We start from the raw sequence: 18220 nt of genomic DNA on the forward strand, positions 1-18220 counted from the left end.
ACTCGGGCCGCGTTTCGCCCATAAACAGGGGCTGCTTCAAGGGCTATATTAATATTGAAAAAATATATTAAAAATACATTAATAACATACAAAAGACACAAATAATAAAAAAAACATATTAAGAAACTTTAAAAAACAACATATATAAAAAAAAAATACACATTTTTTAAAATGCTAACAAGATGGACTTGACTTATTTTTAGAGAAGACATTGCTAGTATAACACAACTACAAATGGTGCGGAATATACCTATATTATTCACAATTTGTCTGTGACATGATTGTAGCCAGAAAGCAACTCTCTGCCACCCCTGTTTGGTTTTTTTGCGTGTTTGTTCTTTTATTCCTTTTTTCATTTTTAATAACAATAAGGACCCCCTTGGCCTTGCATCTAATTAAAATGTTTTTTTCTAGACCATAATAGAGAAGAGTTGGAGTTGTGCACTATTACTCCAACTCTTCTCTATTATGGTCTAGAAAAAAACATTTTAATTAGATGCAAGGCCAAGGGGGTCCTTATTGTTATTAAAAATGAAAAAAGGAATAAAAGAACAAACACGCAAAAAAACCAAACAGGGGTGGCAGAGAGTTGCTTTCTGGCTACAATCATGTCACAGACAAATTGTGAATAATATAGGTATATTCCGCACCATTTGTAGTTGTGTTATACTAGCAATGTCTTCTCTAAAAATAAGTCAAGTCCATCTTGTTAGCATTTTAAAAAATGTGTGTATTTCTTTTATTATATATGTTCTTTTTTTATGTTAAGTTTCTTAATACATTTTTATTTATACATGTCTTTTTTTATATTAATGTCTTTTTAATATATTTTTTCAATGTTAATATAGCTCCTGAAGCAGCCCCTGTTTATGGGCGAATCTCTGCCCGAGTCAGGCAGTCTATCATATGATTAATAAAATCTACTTCTTCTGACATCGATCCACTTCTGCTTTGTTGGCCAGTCTTCCAGTCTTGCACAGTCCTCACAATTTATCACAATCCCTTTGATTTGACACTGCCACGTAAGAAGAATTTTGTGTAGCTCTCCCTCTCGTCACGGCCCCTTTGTCTATGTCCCCTCCCAGAGCTGTCACAAGTGGGAGACAAGCCTGGGTTGGGGAAGGCCATCGAAAGGAGTAGGCCCTTCTGCCACCAGTGCCTGTCCTCAGCTTTCTCTCAGTACATGCGTCAGCTGTTTGAACTGCGCAGGAGGGGAGACAGCAAGGCAAACTCTACCACTGGTTGCTCCTGTGAGGCCGTGCCATCGGAGGGGGATTTCCTCTTACCCCTCTGACTGCCTGCCTGCCAATGGTGCTGTCTCCTGTCTTTCCTTCCCACTGAAAATAGGATGCAACTTGTTTGAAAGCTGGATTTTTATGAAGCTGGCTCAGTGATGCATTCATGTCTGGCAAGTGGCAATATATGGTGCTGTAAGCTACTCTGGCTTCTGGAAACAAGTGTGAGCTATACATTTTAAAAAATTAAATACATAAACCTTGCTAGAGCATGTAACCTTTTTTTTTTCACAAATGTAAATTTATGGGGCAATAAAGAGAGGCTGTAAGGTGGTGCTTTCTAAAAGTACTATTAATACTATAGCCAGTCAGGTTTATAGGATAGGTAGCCACAATGAATATGCATGAGATATATTTGCATATATTTAATCTCCAATTTATGCAAATACATCTTTCATACTCATTGTGGATATCCTAAAAATGTGACTAGGTCTGCATTCAGTTGGACGGGTTTGGGAGCAAATGCAGTAGTGGCTGTAGGGAGTGGGAGGGGGGAGAGTAAAAGGGGTAAGGGGCTTAACAAAAAGTTTGTCTAGCCCTGGCTTTGGATAGTCTCACCAAGGTTGGCTGGGATGTTGTTAGCCATGGGCACACAGGGCTCATGCTCTGATACTGTTGGCCAGTGCCTCAAATGTAACAGCTGTTGTATTGCGCCAAGCCCTCTTCTCCAGGCACCCTGCAGGAATAGGAGGGAAAGGGGGAGCAGAGCAGTTGATTTTGTCTCTGCAGTGTCTGCTCCAGCTTCACCCCTCTCCATCCTTTCCCCACGGCAAGAGGTAATGGGGAATTGGACTCAAACAGCAACCAGCAAGGGCCCTAACTTTGACAGTCTGGGAAACTGATAATTATAGAGGTGACTTGTATGGTGCAGTAGATACTACCATAAGCTTGCTGGGCAGACTGGATGGACCATTTAGTCCTTTTCTGCTGTCATTTCTGTGTTTCTGTGTTTGTTTCCCTCTTGGACCATGGTGGTCCTCTGACTCTTCCTTTCTCTCTACCTCTGTCCAGCACAATTCCTGGGGTCTGCTAGTCTCACCTGATAGGCTGCCATCCTCTCTCACTCCTCTTAACCAAGCCAGTCATGGATTCCTGACTCCCTCTGTATCCTCCTTTTCTTCTTTCTTTCCTTCTCCCCTCATACTGTCATCCTCCGTCCCATTTCCTCCTTTCTTCCCTTTGAGCCATTCTACTCACTTTTCTGGTGCAGTGCTCTGTCGGTCGCTCAAACCAGACGCAGAGCACATTGGAGTAGCCTAGTGGTTAGAGCAGTGGCCTACGAACCAGGGAAACCTGGGTTCAAACCCTCCCGCCGCTCCTTGTGTCCTTGGGCAAGTCACTTTGCTCTCTGTTGCCTCGGGTACCAACTCGCGGGCCGATCTAATAAAGTGCACGTAAAAAACGTGCGTCCAAACTATGCGGCCATATTTTTAACGTTCACACATCCACCTCTCCTGGGCACCCAATGCAATATGTAAATAAGCTGCCACGCTAAAATGGATGTTCTAGGGATACATTGTGCATCCCTAGCATTGAGCACTCGGGAGACGTGGCTGTGTGCGGGTTCCCAAAATGGACACTCAATTTACAAGCGTCTGTTTTATCCCACGACAGCAAATTTACCGGCCTAATATACTCGAACAATATACAGGGCTGGGAGCGTGTGTATTGTACGCCCAGAAATTTTTTTTTTTCCCCTGAAGCCGGGTTGGTTTTTTTTGCAGGATACTGCATGTATCGCAAGAATCCTAGGTAGAAGAAACCACAGAAAAGCAGTATTTTGTTTTTTGTTTTTTAATAGACCCCTTTATGCCTGCTCCAAGCCAGGCATGAAACTTGACAGGTTAAAAAATGCACACTTGGATGCACAGCGACTTTTTTTTTTCCCCCCCACACAGAGTAATCGCTAATAGTCTCATTTACATGTGATGAGCGCTATTACCAACGCCTTTGTTTGGACATGCATTTTGGAGGCGCTGATCCCCTTATTGCATTGGGGGTTATGGACGTGCGTCCAAAACGCACATCCAACTGCTTGTTAACCTATGCACTAGGCTGGGTGCACTTTATTGCCTCGGCCTCGTGATTGTGAGCCCTCTGGGTACAGGAAAATGCCAATCTGCTTTGAAGTGTCGAAAAGCGGAATATAAATAAATACCAATGCAGCACATGGCAGCAGTGGGAAATGCATATCTCTGTGATAACACAGCTTTCCTCGTAGTGTGCAGCAGTGGTTACAAACGTTCTGTCAGCCACAATCATCCCCTCTTTCCCCCACATCCTCATGAAGTGCAGCAGTGGAGTTAGATTTGTAAGGGCTGCAGTCAGTCCCTCTATTCCCTCCCCTCTGCTAAACATGCAGAGGGGAGGGAATAGAGGGACTGACTGCAGTAAGGGCTGCAGTCCCTCTATTCCCTCCCCTCTGCTAAACATGCAGCAGTGTGGGTTGAATTCTCGCTCTCCTGGCCTGTGGCAGCAGCTCAGCTAATCGCAGGTAGCAGCAGCCCTCGCTCATTTTTCTCTCCAGCTAAGCTTTCTTGCATCCTTCCAGGGGACCCCCTAGAATAGTCCTGAGGGCCCCAGTTTGGGAAGCGCTGTCTTAGTGCTTTAGTAGCAGGTGATTCATAAATAATAGAGAAAGAAAAGTAGATAATCAGGATGCAAATTTTAGTACATTCTGTGTACAACTTATTTTTTGTGATACGGAGAGAGAGAAGTGGTAGAAGATTGAAGGGTTTAGTGAAAAGGTGTGCTTCACCAAGCGAGAGAGCTGGTGAGAGCCCAACACATCACTGATTGTATAAGAATCAACACAGTCTGGTGCATCTCTTTGGCTCTTCCAGTGAAGTTGGTGATGATTTTCAAAACTGTTCCCATAAGGCCAACAGGATCTCAATAACAGTTATGCCCTATGTTTTTTTGCAGGATCAAACTCTGGGGGGGAAGGGGACCATACGGGCCCATACCTCCAGTCTTTTAAGTACTTTTGTATTGCCTCTGCACGGTGGGAAAATGAAAGTAGCACATTCACATGTTAACTGAAATTCTGTATCCTCCCCTCCCCCACCTCCTAGCAGAGCAGCATCAGTGTCTGTTCTTTCTGAACTTGCTAAGACGCGCTTGCAGTCTCGCCACAAGGCCCTGCTCCTGATGGCTCTGAATGAAAAGGATACAGACTAATGAAGGCTCATAATCATCCGCTCAAAACAGACAGCTCCAGCCATTGTTGCTCTGATGGGACGTTTTAATAATGCCTTCTCCAGCCACACTGGAATTTGAACATAGGGTTTCCCACACTGGGTCAGACCAAAGGTCCATCGAGCCCAGGATCTTGTTTTCCATCAGTGGCCAAGCCAGGTCACAAGTACTTGGCAGAATCCCAAGGGGTGGATAGATTCCAGGCTGCTTATCCTAGGGATAAGAAGTGGATTTCTGCAGCTCCACCTTAATAGTGGTTAATGATTTTTCCTGCAGGAACTTGTCAAAACCTTTTTTAAATGTAGCTACACTAATAGCTTTCACCACATCCTCTGGCAACAAATTCCAGAGCTTAATTATGTGTTGAGTAAAAAAAATATTTTTCATTAGTTTTAAATGTATTATTCAGTAACTTCATTGTGTCCCTTGGTCTTTGTACTTTTTGAAAGTATAAACAACTGATTAACATTTTTCTGTGCCACTCATTATTTTAAAGACCTCTGGCGTATCTCCCCTCAGTCATCTCTTCTCCAAGCTGAAGAGTCCTAAGCTCTTTAGCCTTTCTTCATAGGGGAATTGTTCCATCCCTTCTTTCATTTTGGTTGCCCTTCTCTGTACATTTTCTGATTCTGCTATATCTTTTTTGAGATGTGATGACCAAAACTGCATACAATACTCACGATGACGTTGTACCATGGAGTGATACAGATGCATTATGATATTCTGTTTTATTCATTCCTTTTCTGATAATCCCTAGCATTCTATTGCTTTTTTGGCTGCTGCTCAACACTGAGCAGAAGATTTCAATGTATTTTCAACAATGACAGCTAGATCCTTTTCCTGAGTGGTGATGCCTAATTTAGAACCTTGCATTGTATAGCTATAATTTGGGTTACTCTTCCCTTAGTGCATCACTTTGCACTTGTCCACGTTAAATTTCATTTTCCATTTGCATGCCCAGTCTCCCAGTTTTGCAATGTCCTCTTGGAGTTTCTTACAAGCCTCTTGCAATTTAATAACTTTGAATAGTTTTGTGTCATCGGCAAATCTGATCACCTCACTTGTTCCCATTTCCAGGTCGTTTATAAATATATTAAAAAGCACTGGTCCCAGGACAGATCCCTGGGGCACTCCACTATTCTCCTTTTTCCACTGGGCAAAATTTACCATTTAGCCCTACTCTTGTTTTCTATCTTTTAATCAGTTGGCAATCCACAATAGGACACTGCCCCCATCCCATGATTTTTTAATTTTCTAAGAAGTATCTCATGAGGGACTTTGTCAAATGCTTTCTGGAAATCCATATACATTATATCAACTGGCTCACTTTTATCCACATGTTTTTTTATGCCCTCAAAAAAAGTAACAAATTTGTGAGGCAAGACTTCCCTTGGCTAAATCCATGTTGGCTTTGTCCCATTAAACTATGCTTATCTATGTGTTCAGCAATTTAAGGTCTTTATGATAGTTTCTACCAGACTCTCTGTCTGTAGTTTCCTGGATCATCCCTTTATCCCTTTTTAAAAATTGGCATTACATTGGCAACCCTCCAGTTTTCAGGTACCATAGATGATGTTACTAATAGTTTACAATTTCCAGTAGTAGGTCCGAAATTTCATTTCTCAGTTCTTTCAGCATTTTGGGATATATACCATCTGGTTCAGGTGATTTGCTATGCTTTAGTTTGTCAATTTGGCCTAGTACATCTTCCAGGTACACTGAGATTTATATCAGCTCTTCTGAATCATCATCTTTGAGTATCATTTCCTGCATGGATATATCTTGTGCAAGCTGGAGTGTCCACGTGGGTATTGTTCTTCAGGTGATAGTTTTCCTTTTTTGATATATTTACTATCTCCCCTGATTTTTTGCCAAAATATTTTTTCAAAGACCATTAGGTATATTAACTTGCGCCAGCATCTGCATATGGAATAATACCCTCCGGACACCAGCATCTGTATACGGAGTAAAACTCTCCTGTTTCAGATTTAACTACGTTCTGCCAGTTAAGTACTATTTGTCTCTTTTTCACGTTTAATTTTGTGAACCAGATTCAATATTATAGAAGAAATACTGCATTTTGAAGAATTTATAAAGAATTGTTTCATTTGAGCACATTGGTTGCACGGACATTATGATCACAATAATTTACAATAATTATGACCTATGATTATACATCACGGTAGAGTTAAACTGTGTTTCCATACAGTACACTTACGATGATGCCATATATGAAGGTCATCACATAAGTTAATATACCTTATGGTTTTTGAAAAAATGTTTTGATGGATATATCTTGTACATCTTCCTCAGAGAATACCAAAGCAAAGAATTAATTTAATCTCTCTGCTATGGCTTTGTATTCCCTAAGTGCCACTTGATTTTTATGGCAGCTCTTTCTTTAGAATTGCTAGATGTGACACCAGTTTATTGTACATGGTCTTCCATGGAGACCCAATGTAGTCTTGTCCTCTGTTGGTTTAGTTGGCAGAGCTCTGTGAGATGTGCTTTTATCAATTTATTAACCTTGATCTGCGCCAGAGAACCAGTATTCCTGGTTAATATGTATTTTACCAAGGAAAATGAGAATGTATGCAATGCCATTTCTCTTAGCCTGTGTAAAAGGTGGATTTGTTGTGATCTTGATGGGATGATTGTGTTAACACTTAAGAGAAGTAGAACTGTGTATTAAAGAATCAGGATTTGAATTCAGTACCACCAGTTGAATACTTGCTATTGATAGATATTTAGATTCGACTCTTCCTAATGGATAGGAAAAGTCAGAAAATAAAATGACCCTGCTGATATCGGAGGCCTGATGTCCTTTGTAAAGTCTATGGTAATGATCTAACCAGAAATGTATTGATAAAATTAAAAGAATTGGCAGAAATGAAGGGGCTACTTTGAAATGGACCAGATTAATAACTTCCGTATACCGTGAATTACAGAAAAGGAGTATAAGCCGGGGCTGTGTATTAAATACATTGTATTGTGACCCACTGATATAGGTAAATAATTGCTACAAAATGAAATAAGGCAGGAGAAGTGTGTTTTTAGTACTTATGCTGTAAATTGCAAAAAGGTACTTGAAATATTTGGTATATGACTGATAGCATAATATGGAATATAATTGATGGAAAAGTTCAATAAAATGATGTAATAAATCAGCACTATCACCAGAGTCAAGGCCTGATTTCATCAGGGTCTTGTCCTTTGACAGAATTGGAAGAGGGGAAAATCTTTAGTGAACAAGCTCCCAAATCTTTGTTCTTTTCTCATTTTTCTTTTCTGTTTTCCTTGCTCTTTAGTCATTTGAGCAATTTTCTCTTTGTGTTTTTTATTTTCATCCTTGATCCCAGGTGTCACCTCCTGTCCATGAGTTTGTCCTGGTGTTTTTGTTTTTCTCTTTCCTAGACTTCACAACTATAAAACTCTGTCCAAACATTCAGCAAAAGGGTAGAGAGATTTCTTGTACATTAGAGGATGGATTGTTAGTTAAGTACACTGTAACCTACTGAGGTAGTCCCCAGGTTGCACTATCCATTAAGGATGTGCATTTGTTGGGACATTCATTTCATTTGTTTTTTGGGTACGCACATAGCTCCCGGATTTATAATACGAGCTTAAGAACGCCAAACCTTGTTAATAAAACATGCACATACCATCTGTTCTTACACGTGTATTATAAATCCGTGAGGTACAGGCCTACTCACGAAATGAATGGCCCAACGAATGCACATCCCTACTATCCGTGGGCAATCTTGATTTGGGAGTTCCCAAACTGGGAGCCTGGAGATGCCAATGCCACTGGGGCCCCCCAAACAAACGTGCAGGGGGTGGGGGGTGCAAGGCAAAGTGCCATTGAAAACACTTCATCAGGAGAATCCACTGAACCAAGATAACTAACAAAACAGAATGTTGTAGGATAGGTATCAAGTCTATAGCTGCGGAGAGGGAAGAACTAGATTTAGATGTTTTTTTTGGGGGTCCTCTTATGGTTTTTCCTTACAAACTTCACTGTATTCAGACATATGGACCAAGCAAGCATGGACACCACAGCAACGAACCTAACGTAACTTAACCACTAAGCAGCAACTTGACAGGAATGCACATACAATCGTAGACTCAGCTGGGAAAAAAAAACTACAGATCAACTTTTATGCAGGGGGAGTTTTCACTAAAATTGATTTTGATCTATGCACGAGATGGGACTATTTTTTTTGTGTGTTTGTGTGTGTACACGTTCATCCTGATGCACAGACAACAAATAAAATGTTTTATGCTCTCGCTCCTCACTTTTTCCCAGGCTGACTTAACAGATAACCATGGTGCACAGCCTTTTTCCTGTTTCTTGCTCATCTGGCTCTCATCAATGATTTGCTGACACCAAGCAAATTGTGACTGTGCCAATGTGTCGCTGGCTCTATATTATGATAACTGTACTGAGTGTAAGATGGGGGTGGGGGGGGGGTGTGGAATAGCTTTCACCCACATTGGTTGCTAAGAATTAATGGTCCACAGCTTTGATGCTGAAATTAATAGAAACATTCTTCCTGTTCTGTGCTAATAGCAGTGAAAGAGACAGCCGTTTTGGAGGTGTTGGACCTCTTCTACGCCTGCGTGCATGTAACTAATTTCCTTTTCATCTCCATGTGTCTAGCTGTCTTTAATTAGTGTGCTGTATGTTCTGTGTTCCTGTCCTACTGAATTATTTGCAGGGAGTTCAATTCTAAATTTCACAGTTGTCTTCCCAGTAAAATTTGTCCCAGGAAAGGTAATGAACGTGAGACCAAATATAGCAAAGGCCAAACTAAACTTTCTTTTCTGTGCTGTTTCTCTTTAACTGCAGACCCTGCCACGTGGAAAAACGCAAGACACCTTTCGAAAGGTTCCTCTCTCCGCTTGCCTTTTCCCTCTGCCCTGCATGTGTCTCTGTGTGTGCGGCCCTCCCCATGTATAGCATCTGTCCCCTTATCGCCTTAGCCGTCCCTTTAAAAAAAAAAAAAAAATGTTGCCTCTTCAGATTCATGCTGCTTCTGCTTTTGTTCACAGCATCCTCCTTCCTTTTGCTTTTATGTGTTCTGTCCTGTATGTTGCTTCACAATTTGAGTTCAGCTTGTTTTCTGTCTCTTTGAGCTGTTCAGATTTCTGAATGATTAAAGCTCTCTTATCCTTCTGTGCAAAAATAATGTATTTTTGGTAGTTTCTTTTGTGAAAACGTATTTGCACTGTTTTGGCTGTCTGCTGCTGGCTAGTTCCATTGGCTGCTGGTCAAGGCAACTGCAGTGCATCCGGTTGTACTGTGAACGATGGGGGTGGGGCGACCCTTGTGGGCTTTGGTAAGACTTCATCTGGCACTTGCAAGTGAAGTCATTCACTAATGCCATGGCAAAACTGGATGAGGAGTACCTTTACAGTATAGAACAGCAAGGGGGACACATCTGTGGTAGTGCGGGCAGACTGGATAGGCCGTTTGGTCTTTGTCGTCATTTACATTGTTACTGTATGTGGTCTGAAACCTCCTCTTTCAATTTTACCTGTTCCTGTGAAGAATCATTGTACAATTGAGCTCTTGTGGGGTTTGTCAGTGATCTTATGCTCTTTAGCTCACCCAGCAGTCTTGCTTAGTTTGTTTTTTTTTTTCCACATGTAGATACCGTTTCTGCCTAGTGAAAAGAACAGTTAATACTTCATAAGCTTTTTCTGTGTGTTAGGACTTCTCCAAAAAGTTACGTAGTTATTATAATGTTTCTAATTTACTGTGCAAAAGCTGGAGATATAACATTGTGGAGCCAGTGAGCACAAGAAAATGTAACAAATTGAGGTTTACTTTAGTTATAATTCTGAAGTCTGCAAACTCCAGCAGTGATTGGTACAGGTTTTGCAGATAGAGACTTGAACACAGCTTTAAATATAGTCCTGTCAAATTATTTTATCTTTAAATATCTTTTCACAAGGAAAAAAAGCATTTTTTTGATTGTACAAAGTAGTCAGTATGATGCACTGAAGTCAAGATCTAAATGATAGTTTGGTTAGAGCAAGTGCAATTTTGTTTTATTTTTTAACTCAGCAATAGATGATATTTAGCTTCCAATATGGTGCATAGTGCATAGAACAAATGGTGTTCTCCAGGTCATACAAGCCCTTTGGTTCTCGTTCTTTTCACTTTATTGTTAGACTTAACTGTTTTGCTCTCTGTTGCATAACTGATGTTTTGGTTAGCGTGATCATTGGACTTTAGCCCAAAGGGGATGAGTTAAAAGGCCCGAGAGTCTGCTTCTGTTTCCAAATATTCTAGGAGATATTCTCCATGTTAACCCTCCCAATCTCCCACCCGAAACAGGAGTTGAAATAGCAGGACTGTCTCGGCAGTTCATGCTAATCCTGGTTTATTACCGGTTTTTCCATCGACAAGCAGCGCTAAATTAACCATGACACATGGAGTGATATCATCCAGCAATGAACAGACCCTTCTCTCGAGTTCAGTAAGGTTTTTTTCACCATATTGAACATGAGTGGGAATTCCCATGCAAGCACTGCCTTGGGACCCCCCTCAGTCTTTTTGTCCACTCTGTTGCACAGACTTTATAACCTCTTACCGTTTTGATAATTTTCTTACAATTTTTATTATTTCATCCTTTTCTTAACTTGTACTACCTTGGCAACCCCTCAGCAGTACTTTTCAGTACTTCCTCAGAAAAAGAAACAAAAGGAAAAGAATGTCTTGCAAGAAGCAAACCTTTAGTGGGTTTTGGGTCTGCAACTGCATTCACATCATGTTGATCACCGATGGTCATGCTGTATGCTATTGAAGCTTGGGTCCTGACCGTGATTCAGCCTCCTGCATTCACTCTGGCAGGATGTCTCCTCGGGTCCAGAAGAACTGGTCCTACAAGATGGCGGAGCTCTGCGGGTCAAGCAGGAGCTCTGCGGCCGAAGTCTCTCCTTTGTCTAGTGCAGGGTTGAGCAAGGCATGTAAGCATGGGCCACCAAAATTGGAGCAATCTGTGTTGTGTTCCTGAAGTGGGCTTCAAGGTTTTCTGGAAACACCAGCAGAGCCAGCAGCCATTCCAGTTCATAAAATCCTCATGGACAAGCAAAGAAAAATGAGGAATTCCCCATTCTCTTTCTTACCAGTTGCTAGAAAGCTAGACCTGAAATACAAAGTTCAGCAAGCCCCAGGTTTTGAAGTAGTTCAACTCCCTCACCACTCAGTCATAGTGGAATCGGCTCTGAAGAAAATTAGGAGAACCTTATTTTCTCCAGCACTCCATGAGGCAATGACCCTATGATGCTAGATACATTCAACAAAAAGGTGTTCCAAAGAGCCATGCTTAATGCTCAGAAAGTGACCCACCAATTCTGTATGGTTCAATATTTATATGTGTGTGTGGAAAAATTGAAACTATTGGTATCTTCTCTGGATAATGACCAGGACAAATATCGTTGAGCAGCCACCGTTGGAGCTCGCTAGTTGGCTTGACACAGAGTCAGTCTTCGAGAGGATATCCATGATAAACTGACCGATGTTCCATGCGTTAGAGACAGCTAAGTCAAAGTCAGGGTCCAATGACCTCAATAGAAATGGTATCCGTGAAGTACAGAAAGATTTCCAAAATCTAGGAAAGAAGATAAGACAAATAGCAAAGATTTACCTTTTTGGAAATATTAGCTGTTCATGGTAGGGAAATGAGAAACTATGCATGCTAGATAATTTCAATTCCTGGATCAAAACCTAGAGTACAGAAAGTGGTTTTGGATACTTTGGAGGCTAGGGTTGTTTATGGAACAGTAAAAGGCTATTTGGTAAGGATGGCCTACATTTGTCTGTAGCAGGAAGGAGGATGCTAAGTGAGAAATTCAGATGATATATTAGACATTTAAACTAAAGAATGGGAGTGGCAGGAGATGGCCAATGAAATTGGCATGTCGCCCCCAAGCAATACAGGAAGTGGGAGGAGAAAATAATAAAATCAACTCAAGAAAGCAGAAAAGGTGCCTAGGAAGTGAAACAAATCAAGGGAGAAAAATTTAAAAGCTATGACCCATAATAGTTTGGGCAATAAAATCCCAGACCTGCAGGCGCTAATGACATTGTTACTGTTACAGAGACATGGTTCACAGATTCTCATGATTGGGATCTCTCCATACCAGGCTATAACTTGTTAAGGAAAGACAGAGAGGACATAAAAGGGGGAGGAGTAGCTCTTTATGTCAAAAACAGTATCCAGGCAACTGAACTGCAAGGAATGTGGGGTAGAAAAGCATTATGGGATGTCCTTAAAAAAAAAAATGATGATGCATCCATTTTTACTGGAGTGGTTTACAGAAGAACTAGACAGAGATCTGGTCGAAGACATCCAAAAGGTGGGAAAGAAGAGAGAAGTGTTGATTGTTGGAGTCTTTAATCTGCAGGAAGTAGATTGGAGAATCCCTTCTGTGGATTCTACCAGTAGTAGAGAGATAGCGGATGCCCTGCAAGGAGCTCTGTTCAAACAAATGGCAATGGAACCCACGAGGGAGGGAGCTATACTCGTGCTCACTAATGGGGATAATGTCTCTAATGTCCAGGTGGGTGCTCACCTAAGCACTAGTGATTTTCAAATGGTTTGGTTTGATATTGCAAATAAGATACAGAGAAGTCACACGAAGACCCGAGTTTTCAATTTCAAAAATATGGGCTTTGTCGAAGTGGGGCTGTACCTAGAGGTAGAACTAGAAGACTGGGAGAAAATGAGAGAGGTGGAACAACAAACTAAAAGGAGCAAAATTATGTACAAATTACAAAGGCAAAAATCTATATGTTAGAAAAGTAAACAAAAGTAAGACAAATAAGAAACTGATCTGGTTCTCAAAGGAGGTAGCTGAAAAAATAAAGGCAAAAAGAACAGCATTCAGGAAATATAAAGGATCCCAAAAAGCGGAACATAGGGAAGAATATCTGGTGAAAGTGAGGGAGACAAAAAGAAATCATTAAAGCAAAAAGTCAGGCAGAAGAAAGGATTGCCAAAGAGGTAAAGTCAGATGACCAAACGTTTTTCAGATATATCAGAGAAAGGTCCAAAGTGTTATAGTGAAATTGAAAGGTGACAACGATCAGTGTGTGGAGAGAGATGAAGAAATGGCCAAAATAATAAAAACAAATACTTCAGTGTTCACTAAAGAAGACCCCTGGAGAAGGACTGTTGCTAGTTGACAAAACTGTGAATGGGCATGGAGTAGACGACTAGAATGTATGGGCAGAGCTAGGAAAACTGAAAGTACACAAGGCCATCAGACTGGATGTGGTACGTCCCAGGAAACTGAGGGAGCTCAGAGATGTGCTGGGAGGTCCTCTGAAAAACCTGTTCAATAAATCCCTGGAAACGAGAGTGATGCTGCAAGATTGGAGGAGAGCGGTGGTGGTCCCGCTTTATAAAAGTGGGAGCAGAGAGGAGGCTGGAAACTACAGGCTGGTTAGCCTCACCTTGGTGATAGGAAAATTAATGGAAACTCTGCTGAAGGAAAGGATAGTGAACTATCTACAATCCGGTGAGTTGCTCGACCCAAGGCAGCATGGATTCACCAGGGGAAGGTCCTGTCAGACAAATCTGATTTTTTTTTTTTTTTTGATTGGGTGTCTCACGAATTGGATCAGGGAAGAGCGCTCAATGTGACTTATTGGTGTTTAGTAAAGTTTTTAATATGGTCCTGCATAGGAGACTCATGAACAAAATGAGAAGCTTGGGAGTGAGTGCCAAGGTAGTGTGGATTGTAAACTGGTTGACTGACAGGAGACAGCATGTAATGGTAAATGGAACTTACTCTGAAGAAAGAACGATAAGTGGAGTGCCATAAGGATCGGTTTTGGGACTGGTTCTGTTCAATATCTTTGTGAGCAACATTGCAGAAGGGATAGAAGGTAAAGTTTGTCTGTTTTGTGGATGATACTAAGATCTGCAACAGAGCAGACACGCCTGAAAGAGTAGAAAAAATGAAAAGTGATTTATAACTTGAAGACTGGTCCAGGATTTGGCAGCTGGGATTCAATGCCAAGAATTGCAGAGTCATGCATCTGGGGGTGCGGTAATCCAAAAGAGCTGTATGTGATGGGCGGTGAAAGACTAATGTGCGCAAACTGGGAGAGCTACCTTGGGGTGTGATTGTGTCTGGTGATCTGAAGGCAGCAAAGCAATGCGACAAGTTGAGAGCTAAAGCCAGAAGAATGCTGAGCTGCAACGAGAGAGGAATAATGAGTAAGGAAAAAAAAAGAGGTGGTAATGCCCTCCAGGTGAGGCCTCACCTGGAGTACTGCGTTCAGTACTGGTGCCTACATCTGAAAAAGGATAGAGACAGTCCAAAGAAGAGCGACCAAAATGGTGTGCAGTCAGCATCGAAAGACTTATGAGGAGAGGCTGAAGGATCTGAATATGTACACCCTGGAATAGAGGAGGTGCAGGGGAGATATGATACACACCTTCAGATACCTGAAAGGTTTTAATGATGCACAATTGTCAAACCTTTTCCATTGGGAAGAAATCAATAGACCTAGGGGTCATGAAATGAAACTCAAGGGAGGACGACTCAGAACCAATGTCTGGAAATATTTCTTCACAGAGAAGGTGGTGAATGCCTGGAATGCCCTTCCGGAGGAGGTGGTGGACACGAAAACAGTGAAGGAATTCAAAGAGCACCTCCGAGGATAAACACTATGGATCCCCTAAAGGCTAGAAGATGGAAATGAAGAAAAGAGTGCATGTAACTTGCTGGTGTGGTTGCTACCCTTAACAAATAAGCGTTCATACTATTAATGAAACTCCGTGATTGCTCTCTGCTTCAATGGCAGTGGGAAAAGGGGAATTGAATTCAGACAGCAACCAAGGGAGGGCCCTCACTTTTACGGTTTGGGGAACAAATAAGCATGGGGGTAACTTGCTGATGCAGTTTTTACTACCCTTAACCAATAAGCCTGATACTTTTGATGGAACTCCAATATTGCTCTCTGCTTCCACGGCAAGGATAAATGGAAATTGGATTCAAACAACATCCAACGAGGGCCCTGTCTTTTATGGTCTGGGAAACTGATAAGCATGGGGGTAACCCACAAAGTGTGGAAGATACTAGCATAAGCTTGCTGGGCAGACTGGGTGGATCATTTGGTCCTTTTGTGCCATCATTTCTATGTTTTCTTTGATATGGGTGCCCAAATCAAGGAACAGGACACAGCTGTCTAATGCCTTTGAGGTGCAATGGAACAGTCATCTACTTCAAGGCATGACTTCTTATCTTATAAGCACCTATTCTATCATAGTTTCACTTCCGCTCATTCCAGAGATATTGGGCACTGCCCACGCTTCAGCAGTGGCTTCCAGCGAGTGGTCATTGAAGAGAGAGACATCAGCCGAAGTCACAATAGCCAGCCCAGCTGAAACCAGGGCCTAATTTTTGACAAACTTGCATTCCCAGGATGCAGATCATGGGGTAGGGAGGAGTCTGCTTTTTTTAAACAAGTGGACCACTGGGTCCTAAAGATCATGGATGTGGATACTGCTTGTGTTCTTCCAAACCCCAGCTTTTTTCCTGCCTCCAGCCTTCAATCCAGATCCATCTCAAATGACCCAATTTTACCTCAAGTTGGAAAGCGGGCAGTCAAACTCTTTCCTGCCCAGGAGTGTGGTCAGGGTTTCTACTCCCACTATTTTTTTTATTCCCAAGAAGTGGGAGGCTTGAAGCCTATCCTGAATTTACGAATGCTGAACAAGAATCTTCTTCAGGAGACATTCTCGATAAACACTTTCCACACCATCCTCCCCTTCATTGAAAGAGGGGATTAGATATTCACTTTGGATCTAAAGGATGCATATGCCCATATCCCTTTCCATCCTGCTCACTGGAAATGTCTTTGTTTCCCGATGAACGAGTCCCATTACCAGTATAAGGTACTATTACTATTTTTATTATTATTATTACCGTCCCTGCTCCTTAGAGCTTAAGAACATAAGAACAATCTAATTAAAACAAATCTAATTAAGACAAATATTCAGGGCAAAAGAGACTTTGGGCATTTCGTTTATTAAGACAATGTTTAAAAAGTAATGAGGTTGTAAGCAGAACAGTCAGGGTTTAAGATTTAAAAACAGCTTCAAAAAGGTGGGGTTTTTAAGACTAGGTTTAAATAAGGCAAGAGAGGGAATATGATGCATCATCTCAGGAATTCTATTCCAAGTATATGATGTAGCCAGGTTAAAAGTCTTCAGCCTTTTAGCAGCACAGAGTCTTCATGAAGGGCTTGATGGTAGTGATGGTGGTAGTAGCACACCTGTGGTGACAGGGCATTTGTATATTCTCTTTCCTGGATGGTTGACTTGACAGGCCTATCGCAGGAAGTAGTCATTGCCTCCAGGCAGAAGATAGTCACCCTACTTCAATTCCTGGGATTCCTCATCAACTGTCTCAATTCTCACTTAATCCCAATCCAGTGTATCAAGTTCATCAGGGCTTGGATATACTCCCTGGAAGAAAAAGGATTCCTCCCATCTGAGAAGAGAGTTCTTCATCTCGGGGCTCTGGCTCTCCACCTTTCACGTGGGCTTCAGGCTCCAGCCCATTCCATTCTGGTGCTACTGGGACATATGGCCACAGTAGTTCATGTGGTGCCTCATTTCAACATGAGGCTTCTTCAATGGGGCCTTCGCTTCCAGTGGACCAGCTAATTCAGCCCCTTTGCTGGTGGTAATAACCAGAGTGATGATAACTCCTTGCCACAGGTGGTTTTGTCTGGGGGTTCTAAAGAGCAAATCTCCTCTGCAGCCACTGCCACATCAGGTGTCTCTGGGCACCAACATGTCTACAGAAGGTTGAAGCTTTCTTCATACTCAAGGAGTGTAGTCTGGGTCTGAGCTTCTATCTATATCAACTTATTGGAGTTGAGAGCCATTCAGAATGTCTTCTGACTTCTCCTGTACTCTTTGCAGGAAGAGTTTTGATCCAGATAGACAATAAAGTAGTGATGTTCTACATCAACAAGCAGGTAGGCATGGAATTTTAGCCTCTTTATCAAGAGGCCCAAAGGATCTGGAAGTGGGCTTTCAACCATGGAGCGACATTGTAAGTAACTTTCCTTCTGTGGTTCGTGAAAACACTAGCAGATTACCTCAGTTGGGTCTTCCTTCCTAATGAGTGGACTCTTGATTGGTTGGTGGTGAACAGCATCTTCAATCTCTGGAGCTACCCTTCCATCAATCTATTTGCCATGTAGAGCAACAACAGAAAGTTTTGCTGTATTCATCACAGCAGTCTCAGACTCACATCAGATGCCTTCCTGATCACCTGGGATGCAAATCTACACTATGTATTTCCACTATTTCTGCTAGTTGCCAAGACAGTGCAAAAGGTGAAATGTGCTCTGTCCACGATCATCCTTATCACTCTGGCCTGGCCCAAAAAAGCGTGGTTCTCCTGTCTTGTCAGTTTTTGAGTTCAGCCCCCACATCCATCTGGGATCGGACCTAGCCCTGTTGATACAGGAGTACAGCCATCTACTGAATCTGATCCTAGCAGCTCGCAACTTGATGGTTTGGATGTTAAATGCTCAACAGTGTCCTCCCTAGAACTATTTAAGGAGATTGAAAACATTCTGATTTCAGCCTGAAAGCCATCAACCAGAAGGGCATATGGTTTCAAATGGCGATGCTTTTCCCTATGGTGCTAATCTAGTTTAGTGAACCCAACACCAACAAAATTACTCA

General features: G+C 41.8%; 1 protein-coding gene across 6 annotated transcripts in view; it reads left to right on the forward strand.

Annotated features, from left to right (window-relative positions):
- The window catches only part of DNM1L (dynamin 1 like), a 162211-nt gene that overhangs the window by 42549 nt on the left and 101442 nt on the right, over positions 1–18220 (forward strand). For 3 of the 6 annotated variants that reach the window (XM_029600030.1, XM_029600032.1, XM_029600035.1), the window contains exon 3: positions 9343–9381. The exons of the other annotated variants lie outside the window; for them this stretch is intronic. In XM_029600030.1, coding sequence (XP_029455890.1) covers positions 9343–9381 — 39 coding nt within the window. The remainder of the gene's footprint in view (positions 1–9342; positions 9382–18220) is intronic. 6 annotated transcript variants of the gene reach the window in all.

Source organism: Rhinatrema bivittatum, chromosome 4, assembly GCF_901001135.1.
Source record: "Rhinatrema bivittatum chromosome 4, aRhiBiv1.1, whole genome shotgun sequence".
NCBI classification, from domain to species: domain Eukaryota; kingdom Metazoa; phylum Chordata; class Amphibia; order Gymnophiona; family Rhinatrematidae; genus Rhinatrema; species Rhinatrema bivittatum.